The 18617-nt window shown below is 50.5% G+C and overlaps 1 protein-coding gene across 14 annotated transcripts in view; it reads right to left on the reverse strand.

The window, feature by feature from the left end:
• The window catches only part of ZNF536 (zinc finger protein 536), a 438080-nt gene that overhangs the window by 134183 nt on the left and 285280 nt on the right, over nucleotides 1-18617 (reverse strand). For 13 of the 14 annotated variants that reach the window (XM_045046852.1, XM_023245651.2, XM_023245649.2 and 10 more), the window contains one exon: nucleotides 13343-14914. In XM_045046852.1, the coding sequence (XP_044902787.1) occupies nucleotides 13343-14914 (1572 nt within the window). Of the gene's footprint in view, nucleotides 1-5070; nucleotides 6001-13342; nucleotides 14915-18617 lie in introns of those variants that run through there. The other variant, XM_023245653.2, reaches the window with a different exon arrangement.

Consider the following 18617-nt stretch of genomic DNA (forward strand, 5'->3'; position numbering starts at 1 on the left):
TGTTCATATGCGCCTTACTCTCTAGAGGGTGCAGAAGTGTGCCATTTCATGGCAGACAAAACTGAGGCAATCAGGTTATACGCAATCGAAAACAAGAGACCAAGGACTTGCGGGGTTCACACTTGGAGACAGCACATACTGTCCCAAGTTCGGGGCGGGGGTGGATGGGTGCGGCTTGCTAGCCAACAGCAACTTTGAGTGGCCAAGAGAGCCCTGAGGGTAGAAGGACAGAAAGGCCCCCCGCACGGAGGAGGATGTGCACTGTCCCTGTGCCCCAATGGTGCACGACAGAGTATGATTCATACCACACTCGGCACCTCCTTTCTCTGCCTCTAGGTGTCACCAGGTAGGAATGCCGGCTGGGAGCTGGGGGTTCCCAAGAGGGACTACTGTCCGAAGAGGGACACACTGGATTATCAAATTGGTACCTGTAATGTGTTTGAGGAAAACTTAATCGTGGAAAATACTACCTTCACAAGCTCCACCGTGAACACAAGAGGTTGAAAATTGAAAAGGAAAAAAAGTCAAATGATCAAGTGTTTCTTGCACTACCATGAACTCAAAAATCCAGTTGTACTGACTCCCCCTTTACAAAAAAAAAAGGAAAGGGAAATTCCTCAGGGCTCTTATGATTTAATAAAAATGTCTTCACGCTGAGGTGAGTAGTCACAGGCCCCACGCCCTCGAGCAGTAAATAGTCTCGGTCAATCTGAAGTCCCACGTGTTCATGCACTTGTGGGGACACCCGCTTGGCTCCCACACCCAGGGCCCTGCTGAAGTGAGTGTTCCTGAGGACTCTAGGGCTGACCAGGTCCTACAAGGTCTCCTGAAAAGTCTGGGCTAGAAAGGACCGTGAAAGTCAGAGTCTGAGACCCAGGAGGTTACCGAGGGGACGTCCAGGCACCCTTTCTTTTTGCCAACGGAGAAATGGTGCCCAAACTAAAGGATGAGCCATCAGAGCTCCTTGGAGCTCGACTGCTGGTGGGACGTCTGGTCTCCTGACCCCGAGGCCAGCCCTCCCACCTGGCCTCCTGTAAGTTTGTGTCTAAGCTGAGAGGCCAGGCACTTTTCAACACTTAAAATGCACAGTTCACTTCCCACAGGGAATCATGGGATGAGTCTCTGTCATCCTTGGTGACCTTATGCAGTAAAAACTTTCTGGCCAAGGGGTTTCCACTTGTGGCACATGTCGTTGGTGTCCTACTTCTTCCTTTCCACTCGGCATGCCAGTGGCCTCTTGTCTCTCTCTGGACGTAAGAAGACTGCTTGGTCATTGTGTGGGCTGCAGTGACGCTCAACTAAATACCCCAGCTTCTTCAACCCTCACTGGGGTAATTCCAAGATGAGCTCCACACAATGCCTTAGAAGGTCCCCAGAGGCACTGAGTGCAGACCCCAACAGTGGCAACTTTCTCATTAACACACCTGGGCAGCTTCTTCCTGCCTTGTCGCCCTCGCTGCTCCCTTTCTCATGGCTCCTGGGGTCTCCGCCCACATACGCTACCTCCCCCTGGGTTCTTATCTTACGGTCTGCTTTTTGGGAGACCCCAACTAGGCCACCAATGGGATCTCGGGAGACCGAGAAGATTAGTGGACTCTCCTTGACAAGAAAGAGCCAAACATACCCCGGACCCCTAAGCACCCACGGAGGCCACTCCACGAGCCCACAGAACATCTGCCTGCGGCCCTGCCCCAGGTGTGTGAACACCTGGGAGTGGCCTGTCCTGGGGATCCGCCCAGCCCTCCCTCCAGGACATACAAAACCCTTGAGTCAAAAGAGAAAAGCGACTTGTCCATCATATAAAAAGAGCAATAATTTAGGAAATTAATTGCAAATTTACTTTCCCTGCTTGGGCGCCTCTCTCCTTTTATGTGGATAATTGAGAGCATATTATATTAATTTGACAACAACAGAAGTTCAAAAAGAAAACGTAACCTCGCGAGCAGCGGGTTACGATTAGATGGGTGTGCCTGGACAACTCCACAAAAAGCACGAGAGAGAAAGTCGTCAGAAAGCCAGCCGGCGTCTGGGCGCACAAATGGGTGTTTTTGCTAATGAAATAGCTTTGCAGAGTTCCCCAACTTTAACCTTGAAAACGCACACTGTTTGCTCAACAGGCGGAATCTGCTCATGCAGAGACGACGCTGCCAGTGTGCGACTGCGTACTCAGGAAGGTAATTTAATCATCATGACATCTCTGAGAAAGTGACTATACGTGAGCCATAGTCACCTCCCAAAGTTTAGATTGTTTCCCCCACCACCAGAATATCTGTATTTCATCAAAGCAAACATACTTCCCCACGTGTGTAGATGAATTAGTGGATCTGAGGACTCTGTCTTACCATAAGGTGCAGACCACCATCCCCTTCCTCCGGCTATCCCGCCTCAAGGCACAATCACCTCCTCGAAACTTCAGTCTCACCTACCAAGGGGGGGTCCCGTTCACCTCAGATCGGTGGGCCGGCCCTGCTTGGGAAAGGTCAAGGGCAGGTCCAGGAGGTGATGCTTGTGGCTGCCCCAAGTAGAGTGCAAACAGGTGGGGCTTGTTAGAACCCCATGTGGGGATGGCAGGGGGGGTGGGGCGGGTGGTGACAGCAGGGAACAGAGCTACAGCCCCCACGCAGAGCTGTGAAATGAAGTCAGCTCGTTCCAGAGACCCGAACCCACCCGGCTCGCTCACAGCAGACAGGATGTTCCCAAGAACGCTCAACGGGTGAGAAGGGAGTTCTTCCCCCCAGGCGGGAAAGAGGGGGAGGTGAGTGGGAAGCAGGGGTGCCATGAAGGGAGAGGTGGGAGGAGGCTGGGACTCGGTTCATAAAAGGATGAGAATCCACAAAGGTCTCCTCTAAGCTTGAGAAGTCACCACTGGGGAGAGACTCAGGAAAGACCCCCTGCCTTAGACGCGGAAATGGGTAGAGACCCCATTAGGGGATGGGCCCAGGGAGGGAGACAAAACAGCAGATGCCCAGATAAGCAGCCCCAGGAGCCCTCCCACTGTCAGCGTGATGCTTTGTCCCTTTCAGTGGTACTCCCTCCGTACCCAAGGCCCCCGGCCACTCACTGGACCCCTGAGTCCCTGCTGGCTTGGCAAGGTCAGGGCTGTGGGGTAGGCAAGGGGTCCTGGAGCATGCAGAGTGGCTGTGAATGGTGAACAGTGCCTCGGGCAACGTGTTCAACCCTGAGCAGAAGCACTGAGGCCCAGCAGCCTTCCAGAGCCCTCCTTCTCCCTGCCTGTGCCCCCAGGCCTGACGCACTGGTCCAGAGGGGCCCAGGGGTGCCCCTTGCTGCACAAGGTGGGTGCTGGTGAGCCCCATCCTGGGAGCTGCCTATGTGGCTTCTTAACCCAAACAGGGCTTCAGGCCCCAAGGAGGGAACACAGCACCTCCTCACAGGTGCAACGTGCCTGCAGAGGTGATGCAGGCCCCGTGGAGCCCTTGGGACTCGAGAACCCAGGAAAGGGCACAGTTCCCCAGACTCAGGGGGCACTAGAGATACAGACAAAACCCTCCTGGATCCTTCTTTCTGTTCAGGCTCAAGGTGGCCACGTGGGCCTGGGGCCTGGGGCTGGGGTCACTTCCCTTTACCTTCACTGGGCATGGCGGAGCCCATCATGTTTTCTACCAGAACCCACAGTGCGTGTTCTCAGTTCACCGTGAACAAAGAATCAGGAAGCGGTTGTGGGCAGAGAGCTAGTAAACCTTCTTCAAGATCTACACTTTCCATGTGGGCTTTGTCATGTGTTCTCAGACGCAGAATCTCTCCCTTCTCTCTGCTTCTCTCAGATCAGAGACAATCTCCAACTATAAATGGTCTTTGGGGTCGGGATCACATCAACAGTTCGCAGGAGACATACTGAAGAGAATGTTCCAAGCAGTCAAGGTGCTGTGACTGTCCCGTTGCTAAGGCCAGGGCTGTTCAGGGGACATTCCCAGGCTTCCATCCCCTGGCACACACGGGACGCTTGACTTATGTGGGAGTGTGGGGACATTGTCAAAATGATAATACCTCCCCCCCCACAACAGGATGAATTAAACGGGGAGCAGGCGTGTGCGGGGAGTCTAGACGTTTCCAAAACAGACCCAAGCAGGAAGGCTTGGAAACGCTGAAGTGGCAGGGCCCTGAAGCCCAGCTCATGGACAGAAAAAAATCTAAGCAACAAAAACAGGAAGCAAACTCCTTCCCTCCTGTGCACCACCCCCCACCCCCGCCCCACCACCATGATATGGAGTGGGGCACCAGGCAGGCAAAAGCCTGTGACAGCAAATACAGGCACAACCCAAAAATCTCCGCGGACAAAAATATTCCAACTCCAACAATTCCCAGCGCCTTTCCATTTAAAACTACACTTCACGGGGGGGGGGAGGGGGGGACCTGGATGGCTCAGTCGGTTAAGCGACATGATCTCACGGTTCGGGGGTTCAAGCCCCTGCATCGGGCTCTGTGCTGACAGCTCAGAGCCTGGAGCCTGCTTCAGATTCTGTGTCTCCCTCTCCCTCTGTTCTTCCCCCGCTCACACTCTGTCTCTCTCCATCTCTTGAAAATAAATAAACATTAAAAACAAAATTTTTTTTTAAACTACACTTCACGGGATTCAAAGCACAGGTGGGGGTTCGCTGGAGGGAGGCTGGGTGTGAGCAGTCTCTTCCCCACCTGGGCTGGGGGACAGCAGCCTGCGCGCTGCGTGCCTCAAGTGTCCCTGCGCTCGGGACCTGTGAGCAGGCCTGGGGGGTCTCGGTGCCCAGAGTCACTTGTACAGAGACATCCGCACGTGTCACCCGGCGGTCACCCACCCACCACCACGTCACCTCACCCAACCTGCGGGTGCCTTCGCATTTGCCCGTTCGGGAGTGGTTACTAGTGGGGCCCGCCTAAAGGTGAGCCGGGGCTGGAGGGGGTGGGTGGGAAGCAACCAGTTGCCCAGCCAACATCCCAGTGGAGCAGCAAACTAGAATTCCCTGAATGCCCTGTGGACGCTTCCGACAAGGGAGGATGTCACGGGGTGGGGGTGCGGGGGGGAGGGGGGAGGGGGCGTGTTGTGGAATGAATTAACATAATGACTCAAAACTGCACTAATGTTTCACAGCTTTTTTTTTATTAGCAATACCAAGATAAGTTATTGAAGCATTTTTAGTATTGTTTTACATTCCATTCATAAATGACCTAACTTGTAAGTCAGCATACAGCACACTTAAAGATATAGTTTGACACTTATTCAGAAAGCTACAATTATTATAACTTACATGCCTTCATTACCAGGAACACCTTAATATAATCTTCTAATTACTTCAACAATACTCTAGTCCAAAGCACACGATAACCCAGCACAAGTTTTACACATTTTTTGCTTCAGTCACCATTTTTGAAGTTATGGATGCCAACGTGCCTGTACCCTGGGATTTTACTGTCGTCTGTTCCCGGTTAATAGGACAACCTGACACAATATTCAACTAGCAATAGCACTGCTTAAATACTATGGAGAAAGAGAATTACTGCACTTTTCTGGAGTCTTCTAAAGTGTTACAAAATACAGGACAATCAGACACAAGCAGGAATGCCAACGAGACCCTCAGGGCCCGCCCCTGGAAGCTCGGCGAGCTGGCGTAGCGGAACCCCCCACCGCCTCCGCCCCCGGCCCCCAGTCAGATTTTTCACAGGTGAAGGGACCTCCAATCCACCAGCGTTTGTCACTCAGGATTCACGACTCGGAGGGAATTTTCTCTCGTTCAAGTTACTAAGCCTTCGCGATCCATGACTAATAGTGGAACATATGGGGCAATATTTTTAACCTCCCTGATTCTCTGCTATATATACTGTGGTGGGGTTGATGTGTCGTGTGTATACACATACCTGTGCCAATAGTAATTATTTATTCAACACACATATGTGTATACATTCTTCTCTTGACTTTACACAATTAACAAGCTGCAGATAGCCACCGAGGAGCACGAACAGACAAGGGCAAGTCCAGCTAGACCGACTAGAACGGGGGGTGTCACTTACCTGCAAGAAAATGTGCAGATTCATTAAACAATCCAGAAACCACGTAGGCTAGAGGCATTCAAAAGCAAGGACAGGGCCACGCTCCCTAATTGTTTAATGGAGGAATGACAATAAAGCAATATTTATAAAATTTGGTCCTTCCGTCTCTGGCTAAAGCAAGAATAGGCTACGTGATTAGAGCAGGTTGGCAATTAGGCGTAGAGGTGCTGTTGATCAGCGCTAAGTAATAGGAGATAATTACTACTTATTTGAAACCTGGGCTTTGCACACAACATCTGAATATAAAAAAGAAAAGAACCTGATTCCTTCAATAGCTAAGATGTGGCCTGTATCTATGTGGCTGTCAGTGCCAAGCATCACTCCGAGTCAGCAGCGGAAGGAGGGAGAAGCCAAGCTTAAGCTCAGGACACCTGCACTCAGCGCAAGACAGCGAGGGGGTCACGCTGTTGCCGTATCACACGGCAGTGGCCAGCGGGCGGGCTCGGAGAGTCTGCACGTCCCCAGGGATGTGGGTGTCTGGTCTGACAGCACTCTCTTCCCTCAGCTTTCTCTTCCTCCCTCCCAGTCTTAAGTCATCACTGGGGAGAAAAAGATGTGTACGCGTGTGTCTGAGTCTGTGTGTGTATTATTGTTATTATTATTTTTGAACCAAGAGCTGGGTTGCTGTCTTCTCTCACCCTAGGCTGGGTCCTGGGCAGTAGGTATCGAGCAATCGAAAAAGAATACGCACACAGAAACCAAGGTGAAAGCTACCAGACTTTTCTCCTGCTTCGGAGGCACTGTTGATTCAGACAGTAGCTTTTGGAGCCAAAAATATGCAGCAAAAGGAAAGGAACATAAACAAGGCTAAATGTCACCAGTGTTTGCCGACTTACAGACACCATCCATTTGTTTGTTCTGAAATGACGAGTGGACCATTTGGCAAATACAATGGTATTCACACAACAGTTCTGTCATCCTGCAGTGCAAACGACATCACGTCAGTGGCATTCCCATTTAATCTACAAAGGGGGGGGAGGAAGAGAATGCCCAGAGAGTTTGCAGAGGCTGCCATCCAAAGAGGCTGCCTTTTCGTCAAGACAGTGCACACAGTGAGGCTTTGGACGAGGGAAGAGGAGAGCCCATCCGTGGGTGCCGGTTTCTGCAGGAGATCCCAGGGGACAGCACCTCCCCTGTGTCCCGCCAGAATCTGAGGGACAGGTTCTGTGGCTGGTTTTGGGGCAGCCAGCAGGAGCAGAGTGGGGGGCATGGAGTACTGCTCTGCACTAACTTAAGAAGGATGTGCCCTTGGACTTCAGCACAAGCCAAATGGTCCTCCCTACTGGGGTCTAACATCAGCCCCTGGACACACACTGTTCCTGGGAGCAGGCTGGACTCTGGAAGCCAACGACCAATCCGTAAATGATAAAATCAGGCAGAGAAAGCAAGTGCAAAGTTGTGCTTTATCGACAGTCTCTGCAAGCCAATCCATTTTAGAATCAGCTCGTAAAGAAGAGAAGAAGGAGGAATGATTGCTCATCTGGCTTTAAAAAAAGCATGGCAGCTTCAGAGACAACAAGGCCCTACAGTGGAGACACCCAGGATCTTCTAGGCTAACGGCCCTTCTTGGTGTTGGCTGAACATGGGCTCCTATACACTTGGCGAATTTCGATTTTGTGGTTCTCTTCCTGTGCCATTTGCCTAATTTAACCTCCTTCCTTTATAGGAACCTGCTGGCTGCTAGGCCACCCCTTCAATCTTAGAATCATCCATAAGACCAAAAACCCTGGGCCGTGCACCTGTTGCCTATGCTTGGGTGTCTTCACACACATGCATGTGCACGCACGCATACACACACATGGGGAGCTCTCACGGTGTTTCCACACACTCCAGCCAAGCCCCCTTGGAAATCTCTGACCACAGACTTTAGCCAAAGTTTGGTCAAACGCTGAGGAGGAGGGACCTACTCCCTATGCCAAGCACCTGCCGTCTCACAGGAAGGAAGATAATTGGGTAGAAATTGAAAGGGTGGGGCCACTGCAACAGGTATCACAAGGTCACCAGCAGAATCTCCTTGCTATCCTTGACCTGTCGTGGCAGACGTGAGGAAGCAAAACGTATCTCTTAAACCTTGATGGGAAGTGAGATTTGTACTTGCTTCATGGCAAAGGGAGACTGCAGCCAAAAGTCATCTGGACGTTGGCACCACTCTGTCACGACAGCCCCACGTAGACATTCACTTCCGCTATAAAACACCAACTCAATTGAGAACCATTTATCCAACCTCTTCTACATCCATCGTCTTGTTTCATCCTTCCATTTCTGCCCATCACTGAGGGAACTGAAGCTTCCACGGAGCAAGCTCCCTTCAGAGCCAAACTCCTGTCCCTTCCTCCTCTGCCTACACTGGCCATGACCGGGGAGACTCTGGGACCTCCATGAGGCACGGAGGAGTCTTCTCCTGCAAGTCTCTGTGCATAGGCAGAGATGTGACCTTCTGGGAACAGGTACACCAGGCCATCGGGGTCTACAAAGCCTCTCTCTCAGGAAAGTCTCTGGTGTCTCTGGCTTTGTCTCGAGTGGCAGTAGGTGGAGCCCCGCAGGCACTAACCTGGGCCTTCCCTGCATCATCTCACTGGCCCTCGAGGCAACAGCAGACGGGTTCCTGTGTGTCTTCTCTAGGGACACACAGCAGCACCTCCTTCCTTACGCCTAGTTGTTTAATGATCATTTGTGGCTCCTCCTCCTGCACTGCAGGGCAGGGTGGGGTGGGCGTGACAGAGACCACACTGCCTGCAATCCTAATGTATTTCCTCTCGGGCCCCTTAAGAAAGTAGTAGCCAACCCCTGCTTTAGACTGTGTAGCTGGTAAGTAGTGAATATTTTCAGACTGCCGACACTGGAAATCAGCGAGGTTTGTGGAGGACGGAAGTCCCATTTTAACAGCGTTCAGCTCAGATGTCCTAGTTGATTTCATCACACATCTTAGCATGGATGATGGGAAGAGGTTTCGATGGACCCCGCGTTCTTTTTTTAAGGAGGGGTCCCGATTCTCTCACTACTGCGGGAGCCCAGGGAACCTTCGGTCTCAAGCATAATTTGGGTTAGGAAACCAGTTCCCCTACAACCTGAGAATAACAAGTTAGGACTACTGGGGCCTCTGTTGCTAATGACCCTGCCTTCCCAATAGCTTCTCCTGGGGCCTGGTGGGTGCCTCTGTCCAGAAGCCACTGTGCAAGGCCTCATGCCCATGACAGACACGCTGGTGGAGTCTCCTCGTTCAGCCTCGCTTCCCTGCGTGGTGGTAACTCCAGAGCTTCGGGGGACAAAGTGTGTCGTCCTTCTCGCTGCCTTTCCCTTTAATGCTGCCCATCAGCCTTGCCTCTGGGCTCACCAAAAGACACCGAGCAAACCCTGCTTGCCGGACTCAACACACGATAACCTCCAGCCATCTGTCTCAGGTTTGAAAGGCAAAGAGTAAGGGTGATCTGTGGGTTGCTGTCCAAATCCACAAACTGGGGTTAAATGTGCTCTGTAACCCTGCCATGCAGCCAGCCCTGCAGGTGCTGTGCAGACCGGCCTTTGTGCCGTCTGGGGCACACAGAAGCCCATGCCGTCCATGCTGTCTGACCTTCGCGCTGCTGGCTGACTCAACAGTTCATCCAAGTGTTTCAGCCTGGACAAGGGGATTGCCCAACCTTGTCCTATCAGTGGATGTGAGCACGGCTCCGGCCTGCCCTTGCTCCCTAATTAAATACTCATGTGGCTCCTGTCCCATTGCAGGACCAAGGTCAAATCCATTCCAACAAACTCCAGGGCACATCCAGGTTCTCTAATGACCCTGAATGACCCTGTACGCCATGTTTCTTCAGCAGAATAAAGAAATGTGGGCTATGCCTGGAGTCTGAAAGACACCTCAAGAAATGGAAGCTTTAATTGGAGTGGGATTTCACCCAACGAAATCAGGTCCATAGTGGGATCTGACCTACTCTAGAGCCAACAGTCCATATCCTCCAGCTTAATCCAAGATGGCTCCTTCTCGGGATCTTCTGTAATACGGCTTTGACAGGCAAATGCTCTATTCTCTATGGAAGGACCTTTAGAAAGTTCAGGCATGAGCTCTCAACCATGGCACGTGCTACAGGAGTCTCCTACCCAATGGGCTGGGTTGGCCCCCTTCCTCATCTCTCTCTTCTGAACCCGAGACAGAAGTGCACTGGCTAGGCACGGGCAGTGCCCACTGGCCAGGAACCTAGGTCCGTGAAGCCACGCAATGGAAGACCAGAGTTTGAGCAGTTAGGAAGCAGGCATGCAGAGATAGGGAAGCACCTAGAAGTACAGCCTATAGCATGAGAGTCGCCCACAGACTTTAGGGTTAGATGCCACCTCCTCCAACTCGCCAGCATGTGTCAGAATTGCTGCTGAGCTCCGTGGGGAGTCTGTGTGATCTGAACAAGATTTTGACTGATGCTTCTTCAAACACTTTCACATCCCATGAGAATAGACACAGACGGACATTAGCTCCTCCTACAAGCCTGTTTCTGGGGGCATCGAAGTGGGGAATTGGGTTTACTAACTAGACAACCGTCAGACCCCAAACTCTCCTGAGATGAGGAATACCGGAATAATTCTTTGGTTTGGCAAAGCCCAGCTTCTTGAGGAAACCAGATATCAAGCTGGTGGTTCCATTTGGAAATCCATATCCACTTTGAGTGGAGCAGAGAAGAGGGAAGAAACGTCAGGAATATTTGATTTCCTGATGCCAATATCATTTCCACTCTTGCAAAGTCAAGCCAATAAGGGTTGGAAGTTTTCAACCATCATTTGTGCTCCTTGCAATGCTAGAGAGACGGTGAGCTGCACCGTGGGAGAGGTGCCCCCAAATGCCCATTCTGTAACCAGCGAGGCTCCAGTTTTCCTCCCAGATACCAACTGGTAGAAAGGGCCCCCCCATCCTCGGCCCCCCATCCCCAACCCCCTGGGCTCTGGGACACATAGCAGCCAGTAAGAAAATAAATCAAGATAAGAAGATTTTGATTATGGAGGGCCAGAGATGGGAGCGGGGAGTGAAGACAGGGCAGGGGCAGGCCCCACCTGGAGGAAAAGGGACAGTGCCTCCGGCGCACCCCAAGCAAACACAAGGGCCAGGGGAGGGCCTTCCCGGCTGCTTCCAAGCTCGAGCGAGAGGACACAGAAGAAATGAGGCCCAAGGAAATGCAGAACCTGTGCTCTCTAAAAATAGGCAGTTTGTGGCCAGAGTTCATTCTGGCATCTTACCATGAGTGCAGGGTAGAGCTAAGACCCGGACCCCGACCTGGAGAGGCAACCAGGATGCCTGTTGTTTTTTTTTTGCCTGGCTGGCCCGAGGGTCTCCGTTCCCCTTTTGAGAGAGGAGCCACAACTTAGACCCCAGGATCTGTGGCGCAAGGGCTGAAAGTGAACTAAGCAAAGTGTTTTGCACATACCCTGGAGCTGTCAGGGGAGTGCTGTGGGCTGCTGTTTGGGAGGAGGTGAGAAGTGCTCCGTTTAGAGGACAAGGGCTCACGAGACACCAGGCCCACTGACGCTGCCTCCCCTCCACCCTCACTGTGCAGGACACCAGTGGGCGAGCTCCTCCAAGGCAGGCAGCCTTCCTTCAGCATTGATAGGAAGACGGGAAAATTAATAGGGGTAATACGAGCTCATTTCAAGAAGAATGAGCTTATGAACATGCCAGGTTTTGATCTTTTCTGATGCAGGGATTCCTGGCAGGAACTATGGTCCTACATAGGTATTTGAAAGAGCTGAAAATAGACTTAAAGAAAAAAAATACCAAACAACAATAAAGGAAGAAAAGTCACAAACTTAAAACAACAATGAAAAAAAAAAAGAAGACTTAAACATCGCTCCCCCAGAAAAAAGAGAAAAAAAAATTGGACTGACATAAAACCCCTTTCTCCTTCTTTTAAATATTGTTTTTAACAGCTTCACACGCAATGAATTATATGTGGATAAAAATAGATCGGGGGGTACTGGTTAATGGGGCCTTGTGAATCATTCAGCGCCAGGAACCGTCAATATTGTTTTGAACTGTCAGAAATCCATTTAGTGATTTTTGACAATTCAAAAAAAATATTTCTGACTGCTTGATCCAGTTCTCAGTGAATTAGGGAAGGAGAGGGTAAAAGAAATATATCAATTTAAATTGCGCACCCAGTCCAGCTTCCTGAATTCTGCTGTGTGCTCAAAGCAACATCAGAATTTGGAGGTTGAGAAATAACCCCTTCCATTATCCATCTTTTCTTCCTTCTTTCCTTCCTCCCTCCCTTTTCTTCCTTCTCTCCTTTCCTTTTTTCAACAGGTGCAGTAGAGTCACAGAAATCCATTCATAGATTAAACGTGGAAAGGTACCACAATCATTTGTCTCTGGCAAGGCTACATGGGACTAGATACAATACACTGAGCTCCTATTCAGAGAGAGGCTTTCAGCGAGGAATATCTGGGTGCCAAGAGAATGTCTTTGATCCTCCCTGCCCACCCTGACATTCATTTGATCCAATTCTAGGCTCCAAATTTATTATTACGTCTTTAAGACCTGGAATTACTTTGGGGTAACCATATTCTTTCAGGAGGTAAAGAAGTGCCAATTTGCTAACAAGATCAGGCAGGCATAAGTCCAAGATACACAGGATCACAACACTGCTAACCAGGGATTTCACAACGTACATTGCTTGTTAGAACATCAGACAGACAGGTGAAGATACAAAGGGACAGAAGGCAATAATGGAAGGCCCAGGTCACAAGTCACTGCCGTTCGGAATGTCTAAAGAGCAGTCACAAACACCCCAAAACAATCGCCCTGGGTGGAGAGAGGATCACTTTATTTCTACATTGTGGTTAGTGTGATACGATTTTTAGTAGCCTCTAAGTCAATGTAAAGAAAAGTTTAAGAAAGCAGGTCTGGCTTAGCAAAGCAGTAAGGAAGGAGCTGTCTTCAGCCATCTTATGCAGAAGTTGAAAATACTGAAGGGTTTGCAAGTTACCATGTCTTGTTGTCTGTGTTTCCGTTCTTAAAAATATGTTCCCCCTCAAGTTACAGATTAAAAACAGGAGCAGTTCGCACGGGGAGACCCCACCCCCCCCTCCATGCCTTCTGGACGGGCATCTCCGATCACTGGGGTGCAAACCGGGACACAAAAGCGTGAGTTCTAAACCTTCGAAATGAAACGGACTCTCGTGATTGTCTACACTGCATATACAGCATTGTCGGGGCGGTTAGGTCACACATGTGCTCACGGAGGAGTCTACCTCATTTTTTAAAAATGCACAATTCAGCACTGATGTTTTGGGAAATGAACTGAAGGAAGACGATTCTAAAACTTACCACACAAGTCTGGCCTCTTGATACATCCAGAATTTGCTGTGCTACTTGCCAGGCCGTTAAAGGCTGCTAAGCCATCAGAACTGTAGGCCCTGAGGACCGACAGCATGTTCATCGGCTTCTCCAGGCCCGGGGGCCCCCGCTCCGGCTTGGGCAGGCCCGCCGAGGGGTCCTGGGCTGGAAGAAGGCCCGGGCCGTGCCACTGCTTCTCGGGCGCCTGGGGCAACGGTGACACGAGTCCCTGGACGGGCTGAGGGGCGCCTGTGGGCGGCAGGCCATCCCCACCGTCGCCGGCGCTGTCCTTGCCGAGGGCGGACTGTGGCTTGCTCATCATCTCCGGCTCCGTCTCGATATCCTCCTCGTCGTTGTTCTCTCCCTTGGAGGAGTCCATGTCCTCCGAGGAGGCAATGTCGGAGAGGTCGTCGGTAGTATTCTTGTTTGCGGTTTCGGGGATCAGGATCGGGGCGTCATCTTCCGAGTGGGCCTTCCCATCGGGCTCCTTGTTGGGGCAGGAACTGGAGGCCCCCGAGCCGACCATGCCCGGGTACACGCCAAACTGCTTGTAGAAGTCTGATGGGAAGTTACAAAACGCGGGGTCCACCAGGCCAGGCCACGTGCCGCTCTTCTGCTCCCCCAGAGTCTCCTTGACCGGCCCTTGGGCCGTCTTCTCGGACACAGACTCTAGAGGCCCAATCACACTGGAAAGCGCCAGCTCTTTGTTTGATTGTACCGAGGGCAGCAGGGCCACCTTACCGGCCTCCCGGGCTTGGTCTTTGCAATTGAGGGTCACCCCAACGGCGTTATCTTTGCGTTTCGCTTTGCCCAGGTGGTTGGCCTGCAGATGAAGAGCCATCAGCTCCATAGACGAGGTCGTGAAAGCACAAAACAAGCAGCCGTGCCACGCGATGCTGTCTTGCACGGTCACCGACGAGCCTGGGAGCGAGGCGGCGTCCGGCCGCACCGACAAGTCTAGGGGCTCGTACTGAGATTTCTCCGACTTCCTCGCGACCGCCTTACCGCCCGCCTTGTCCTCACCACCGTCCGGCCCGTGCACTTTCATGGACGGGGGGTCAGACAGGGCTTTGTCCTTCGTGTCCTTCTCCTTCTTCAAGGAGCTTAGGACAAAGCTGTCCATGAAAGCTTGCAAGGACCCGTGGAAATTCACGCCATTGTTCACGATACTTTGATAAGCTCTTCCGATTTCGGAGAAGTGGGTGCTTTTGGAAGGAAGGTCGGCACCTTTCAGGGTGTCCGAAGGAGCCTCGGAAGTCATGCCGGTGGCCTGCCCCGAGTGATCTGCGGACGAGAGCACTCCCGCTGTCCACTGCTGAGAGGCAGGGCCACCTCTGAAGTCGATGCCGGGGAGACCCTTAAAGGCCCCCCTCAGGATGTCTGGCCTGATAAACAAAGCAGCTTTGTTGGGCAGCTCGTCCCTGTGGTCTTGGTTTGGGGGCTGTCCAGACAGTGGCCCGGCTCCGTTCTGCCGCTCCCGGTGGTGTCGTTCTAAGTGGTATTTTAAGGATGCTGACTGGGTGCCGGCATAATCACAGTGGGGGCATTTGTAGGGCTTCTCACCTGCAAGATTTCGGTAGAAGGAGAAAGAAAAAAAAGCGTTTATCTCATTTTGGTGTGCTGAACAAGGCTAGAAGGATCAACATTTGTTCTTGGAAACAAAGCAGCTCAAACTAATAATTAGTTAGAGAGCAACTGTTTTTTAATAGAAGAATAATTCGTACTCTTAAGCTTTTTTAATGATTTTGTACCATTTGGGACTATTCAGGAATGACATACTATCTACACACAATTAGCTATCTTTTTCTTTATCTAACATGTGAAAACGGCTGTAGATTTAAAAGCTATGATTATGAAAATTAAGCATAATAATTTCAACCACAGTGATCATTAAAAGTAGAAGTTTAAAAAGACAAAGTATGTAACAAATGGGTGGTTGCAATATTTTGTGTATACAATAGCTCTAAAATTTGTTTAAATTATACACATGGAAACCATTTTTAAACCTAAAAATTTTATGGCACTGTTACGCAAGACCGAAATGAATGATTTAAGTCTTGCTCTGCAGTAAATCATGGATATAATTAGCAAATGGCATACTGCACAAGTAATTTATCATTATTTGGAGGGCACCATTCCAGACGAGCTCAGATATCTGCAGACCTACTGCATTGTTTCTAAATAAAGAACTATAAATACCGATTCTATAAAATATTAATACCATTACAGTGCATTATGATTGCAGCATGTAAAGACATATAGTTAAGATAAAAAGCAGTCAATAAAACTTAAAAGAAAATGAGTAATAAAAAAGGTACAAAATATATTTAGTTTCTGTATTTGAAATTAACATTATCTACTGGTCTTTGTAGTGCCTTAAATTTGTACTAATGGCAAACCTAATGCTCCGGTAGTAAAATGTGTAATTTACCTATAATAAGCGCTTTCTAGAGAATAAAAATAGCTTTAAAGAGTGTTTTAAAACATATAAGATCATTTTCATGAATTAAATATTTATTTAAATTCAACACCCAACTTCTTTGTTCTTTCCACCACGGAAAAAGATACCGTAACATACAACTTGGACCTGCCCGCATTGTGGGATAGAGGAAGGGAGGAGGATAAACAGATGTGGATTTCAATGTATTCCAAGAATTTGTTAGCAATCCAGGGTCTCTTCTAGACTTTGGAATCAAAAAGCTCTCTGGAAGAAACGGCATCGTGGCAGTCCGTTAACTTCTTCACAATAGCACCCTGTCAATAGCCAGGGTCATTTCTCCCAGGAAACTCAGCGGCCCCCACCCATTCCTCTGTTTGTTGGTAAGCCACACTGATATAAAAAGCAACGGCAACTCATTGGTGAGTGGTGTATCCCCAAGACATTCTACTGTGTCTGTCTCAGCGGATGCTCTGACTCCCAATCTCTAGGCGTAGGGCACTTGGAGGTAACAACACTCGAGAGGCGGGGAGAAGGATTCCTTGACTGAGCAGGGGACTCCACATCATCTCCAGAAATCATGCCGGAACCTTGGCGGAACTATTGTCTGCATCTTCAAAATGGTGGCTATGGGCTCCCCATTGACTCGTGCAAGATGCTAAAGGTCACCCCTGGACACCTCAGAGATGGGAAGGGAGGCCAAATTGGGAATGTATGTCTCTAAATTGAAAAGTCCCAATTGTCTCTGGCTAGACCAATGACGTGGATCTAGCAGGAAGAGTATCCCCTTTGAGCTAAAGGCATAAATGGCCTCGGGCACCATTTTCCCACTTTCTGGAGTCAGATTCACTCCAGCCATGCTATTTGGACACCTCATCAGAGGTCAGGGAACCCTCAGTGGGACAGACGCTATGGACAGGCACTTCTGGGCTGACCCAGCAGTCCGGTGGCCGGTTGGAGCAGAAGCAGGTTCTGGAGCTGAGGGGATAGCAGCCGGACTTGTGACAGGAGACCCCAACTAGGAACTCAGAATCCTGGCTCCCTAGGTTAGCAGGAACGTAGGGGAGGGCCCTGCAGTGAGAGCTGGCAGAGGTGAGGCCTGCAGGTACTGGGTGAAACTCAGGATGCATTTCAGAAATGCACCTGGAAATGATTAAGTGCATCTGGCAAGGGGTTCGCAGAGGATGCATGGGCGTTCATTAGCAGGAGCTACAGAGGGAGAATGTGGACTTTTGCCTCCAGGCCTCAGTGGGGGTGAGGGGGGCGATGTTACTAGGTGGGGACTGCAGTGATGCATAAGGATGTGTGTGAATATTTCCAAAGGACACACATTTGAAATTCACAGTAAAGCAGTGGTTCTCAAGCCCATTAGAATCACCAGGGGATTTTTAGACACTAGTTTTGGAACACAACGCACAGCACTTCTGATTCTCTAGGTCTGGGGTGGGGGCCAGAAGGCAATATGTTGAACAAAGTGTCCCTGGTGATTCCGATGCAGTGTAAAGATCGTACTTTGAAAAAACCCAGGTGAAAGAAACTGCTTGGGGGCTTTAAAAAATGCCGACACGTGGTCCCTCCTCCACCGCCAGAAATTCTGAGTTAATTTCCAGGATGAAGACTGGGATTCGGGTCCCTCAAAGGCCCCCATGTGGGCCTCTGTTGAGCCTGGGTGGAGAAGCGCCCTTGTAGGTAGACATTGTGGGGTGGCTTAGCAGGGAAGGTAGTCCGCTGGGGACCCTAGGAAGTGTTTGCTAAGTCTGCAGTGGGGACCAGAGGTCCCATGCTGGTTTGCACTCCCGGGGACACAGGACCCATCTTGGGGACTCGACTTCCTCAACCTGTCACGTGCGAAGTCAGCATTCTTAGTGCTGAGGCTCACGTCAGCTCTGAAGCCCGTGTCGAGAGCAAAACCAGGTCTCCCGAATGGGGCCATATTGTACATGTACAAACACGCGGGCACCCACACACACCCAGAAACGTGCAGATCCGTTCACACACAACGTTTAGATTGAATGAGTGAGCACCTTCACCTTTCACCTCCCAAGTAAGGAGGGAAACTGAGTGAGGAACCAGAGATGAGGCGTCAGCACCCATTGCTTGCAGGGGACACAGATCATACGCCACTAAGGCAAGTGGAGTCCACACACATACACGCCACATAGACCTACACGCACACACGCATTACAGCCCGTCACACACTCACACAACATTCATACACACACGCACACACACACATGTATTACAACCAATCACACACTCACACACACATACCACACCCAGCACGTACCCAACACCCATATACACATCACACACACACATCACACACTCATATACCACATGTGCATACTACACACACACACACACACAACATACACACCTATCACACATACACATACCACACACACACACATACGCCACGCACACACAGTGTAGGAAACTCTTCTTTGTTCAACCCACTTCTCTTTTGCAGCTCTTTGGCCTCCACTGCTCCAGGAGAAACAGGCCGTCGCTGAGAAACGGGATTTGGGGTCTCCAAGGGTCTAGGCCCTGCTGGATTGGGGGCTACTTAGTGAGTTTGCAAAGGTGATTTTGACTGCACGTGATACACACAGGCTCTAGCCTTTCTCTACCCCTTGCCCACGCTGACCGAATGGTTCTGCATGGTTCCACAGCCTGCCTCGTTCTTCCTGTCACCCCACTTCTGCAGATAAATGCTCCACAGCAAATTTCCAGGGGACAAATCCACCCCTCTGGATTTGTGTTTTAAAAAAAAGATCCTTGGGGCGCCTGGGTGGCTCAGTCGGTCGAGCGTCCGACTTCAGCTCAGGT

The sequence above is a fragment of the Felis catus genome, chromosome E2 (assembly GCF_018350175.1).
Source record: "Felis catus isolate Fca126 chromosome E2, F.catus_Fca126_mat1.0, whole genome shotgun sequence".
Classification (NCBI taxonomy): Eukaryota; Metazoa; Chordata; class Mammalia; order Carnivora; family Felidae; genus Felis; species Felis catus.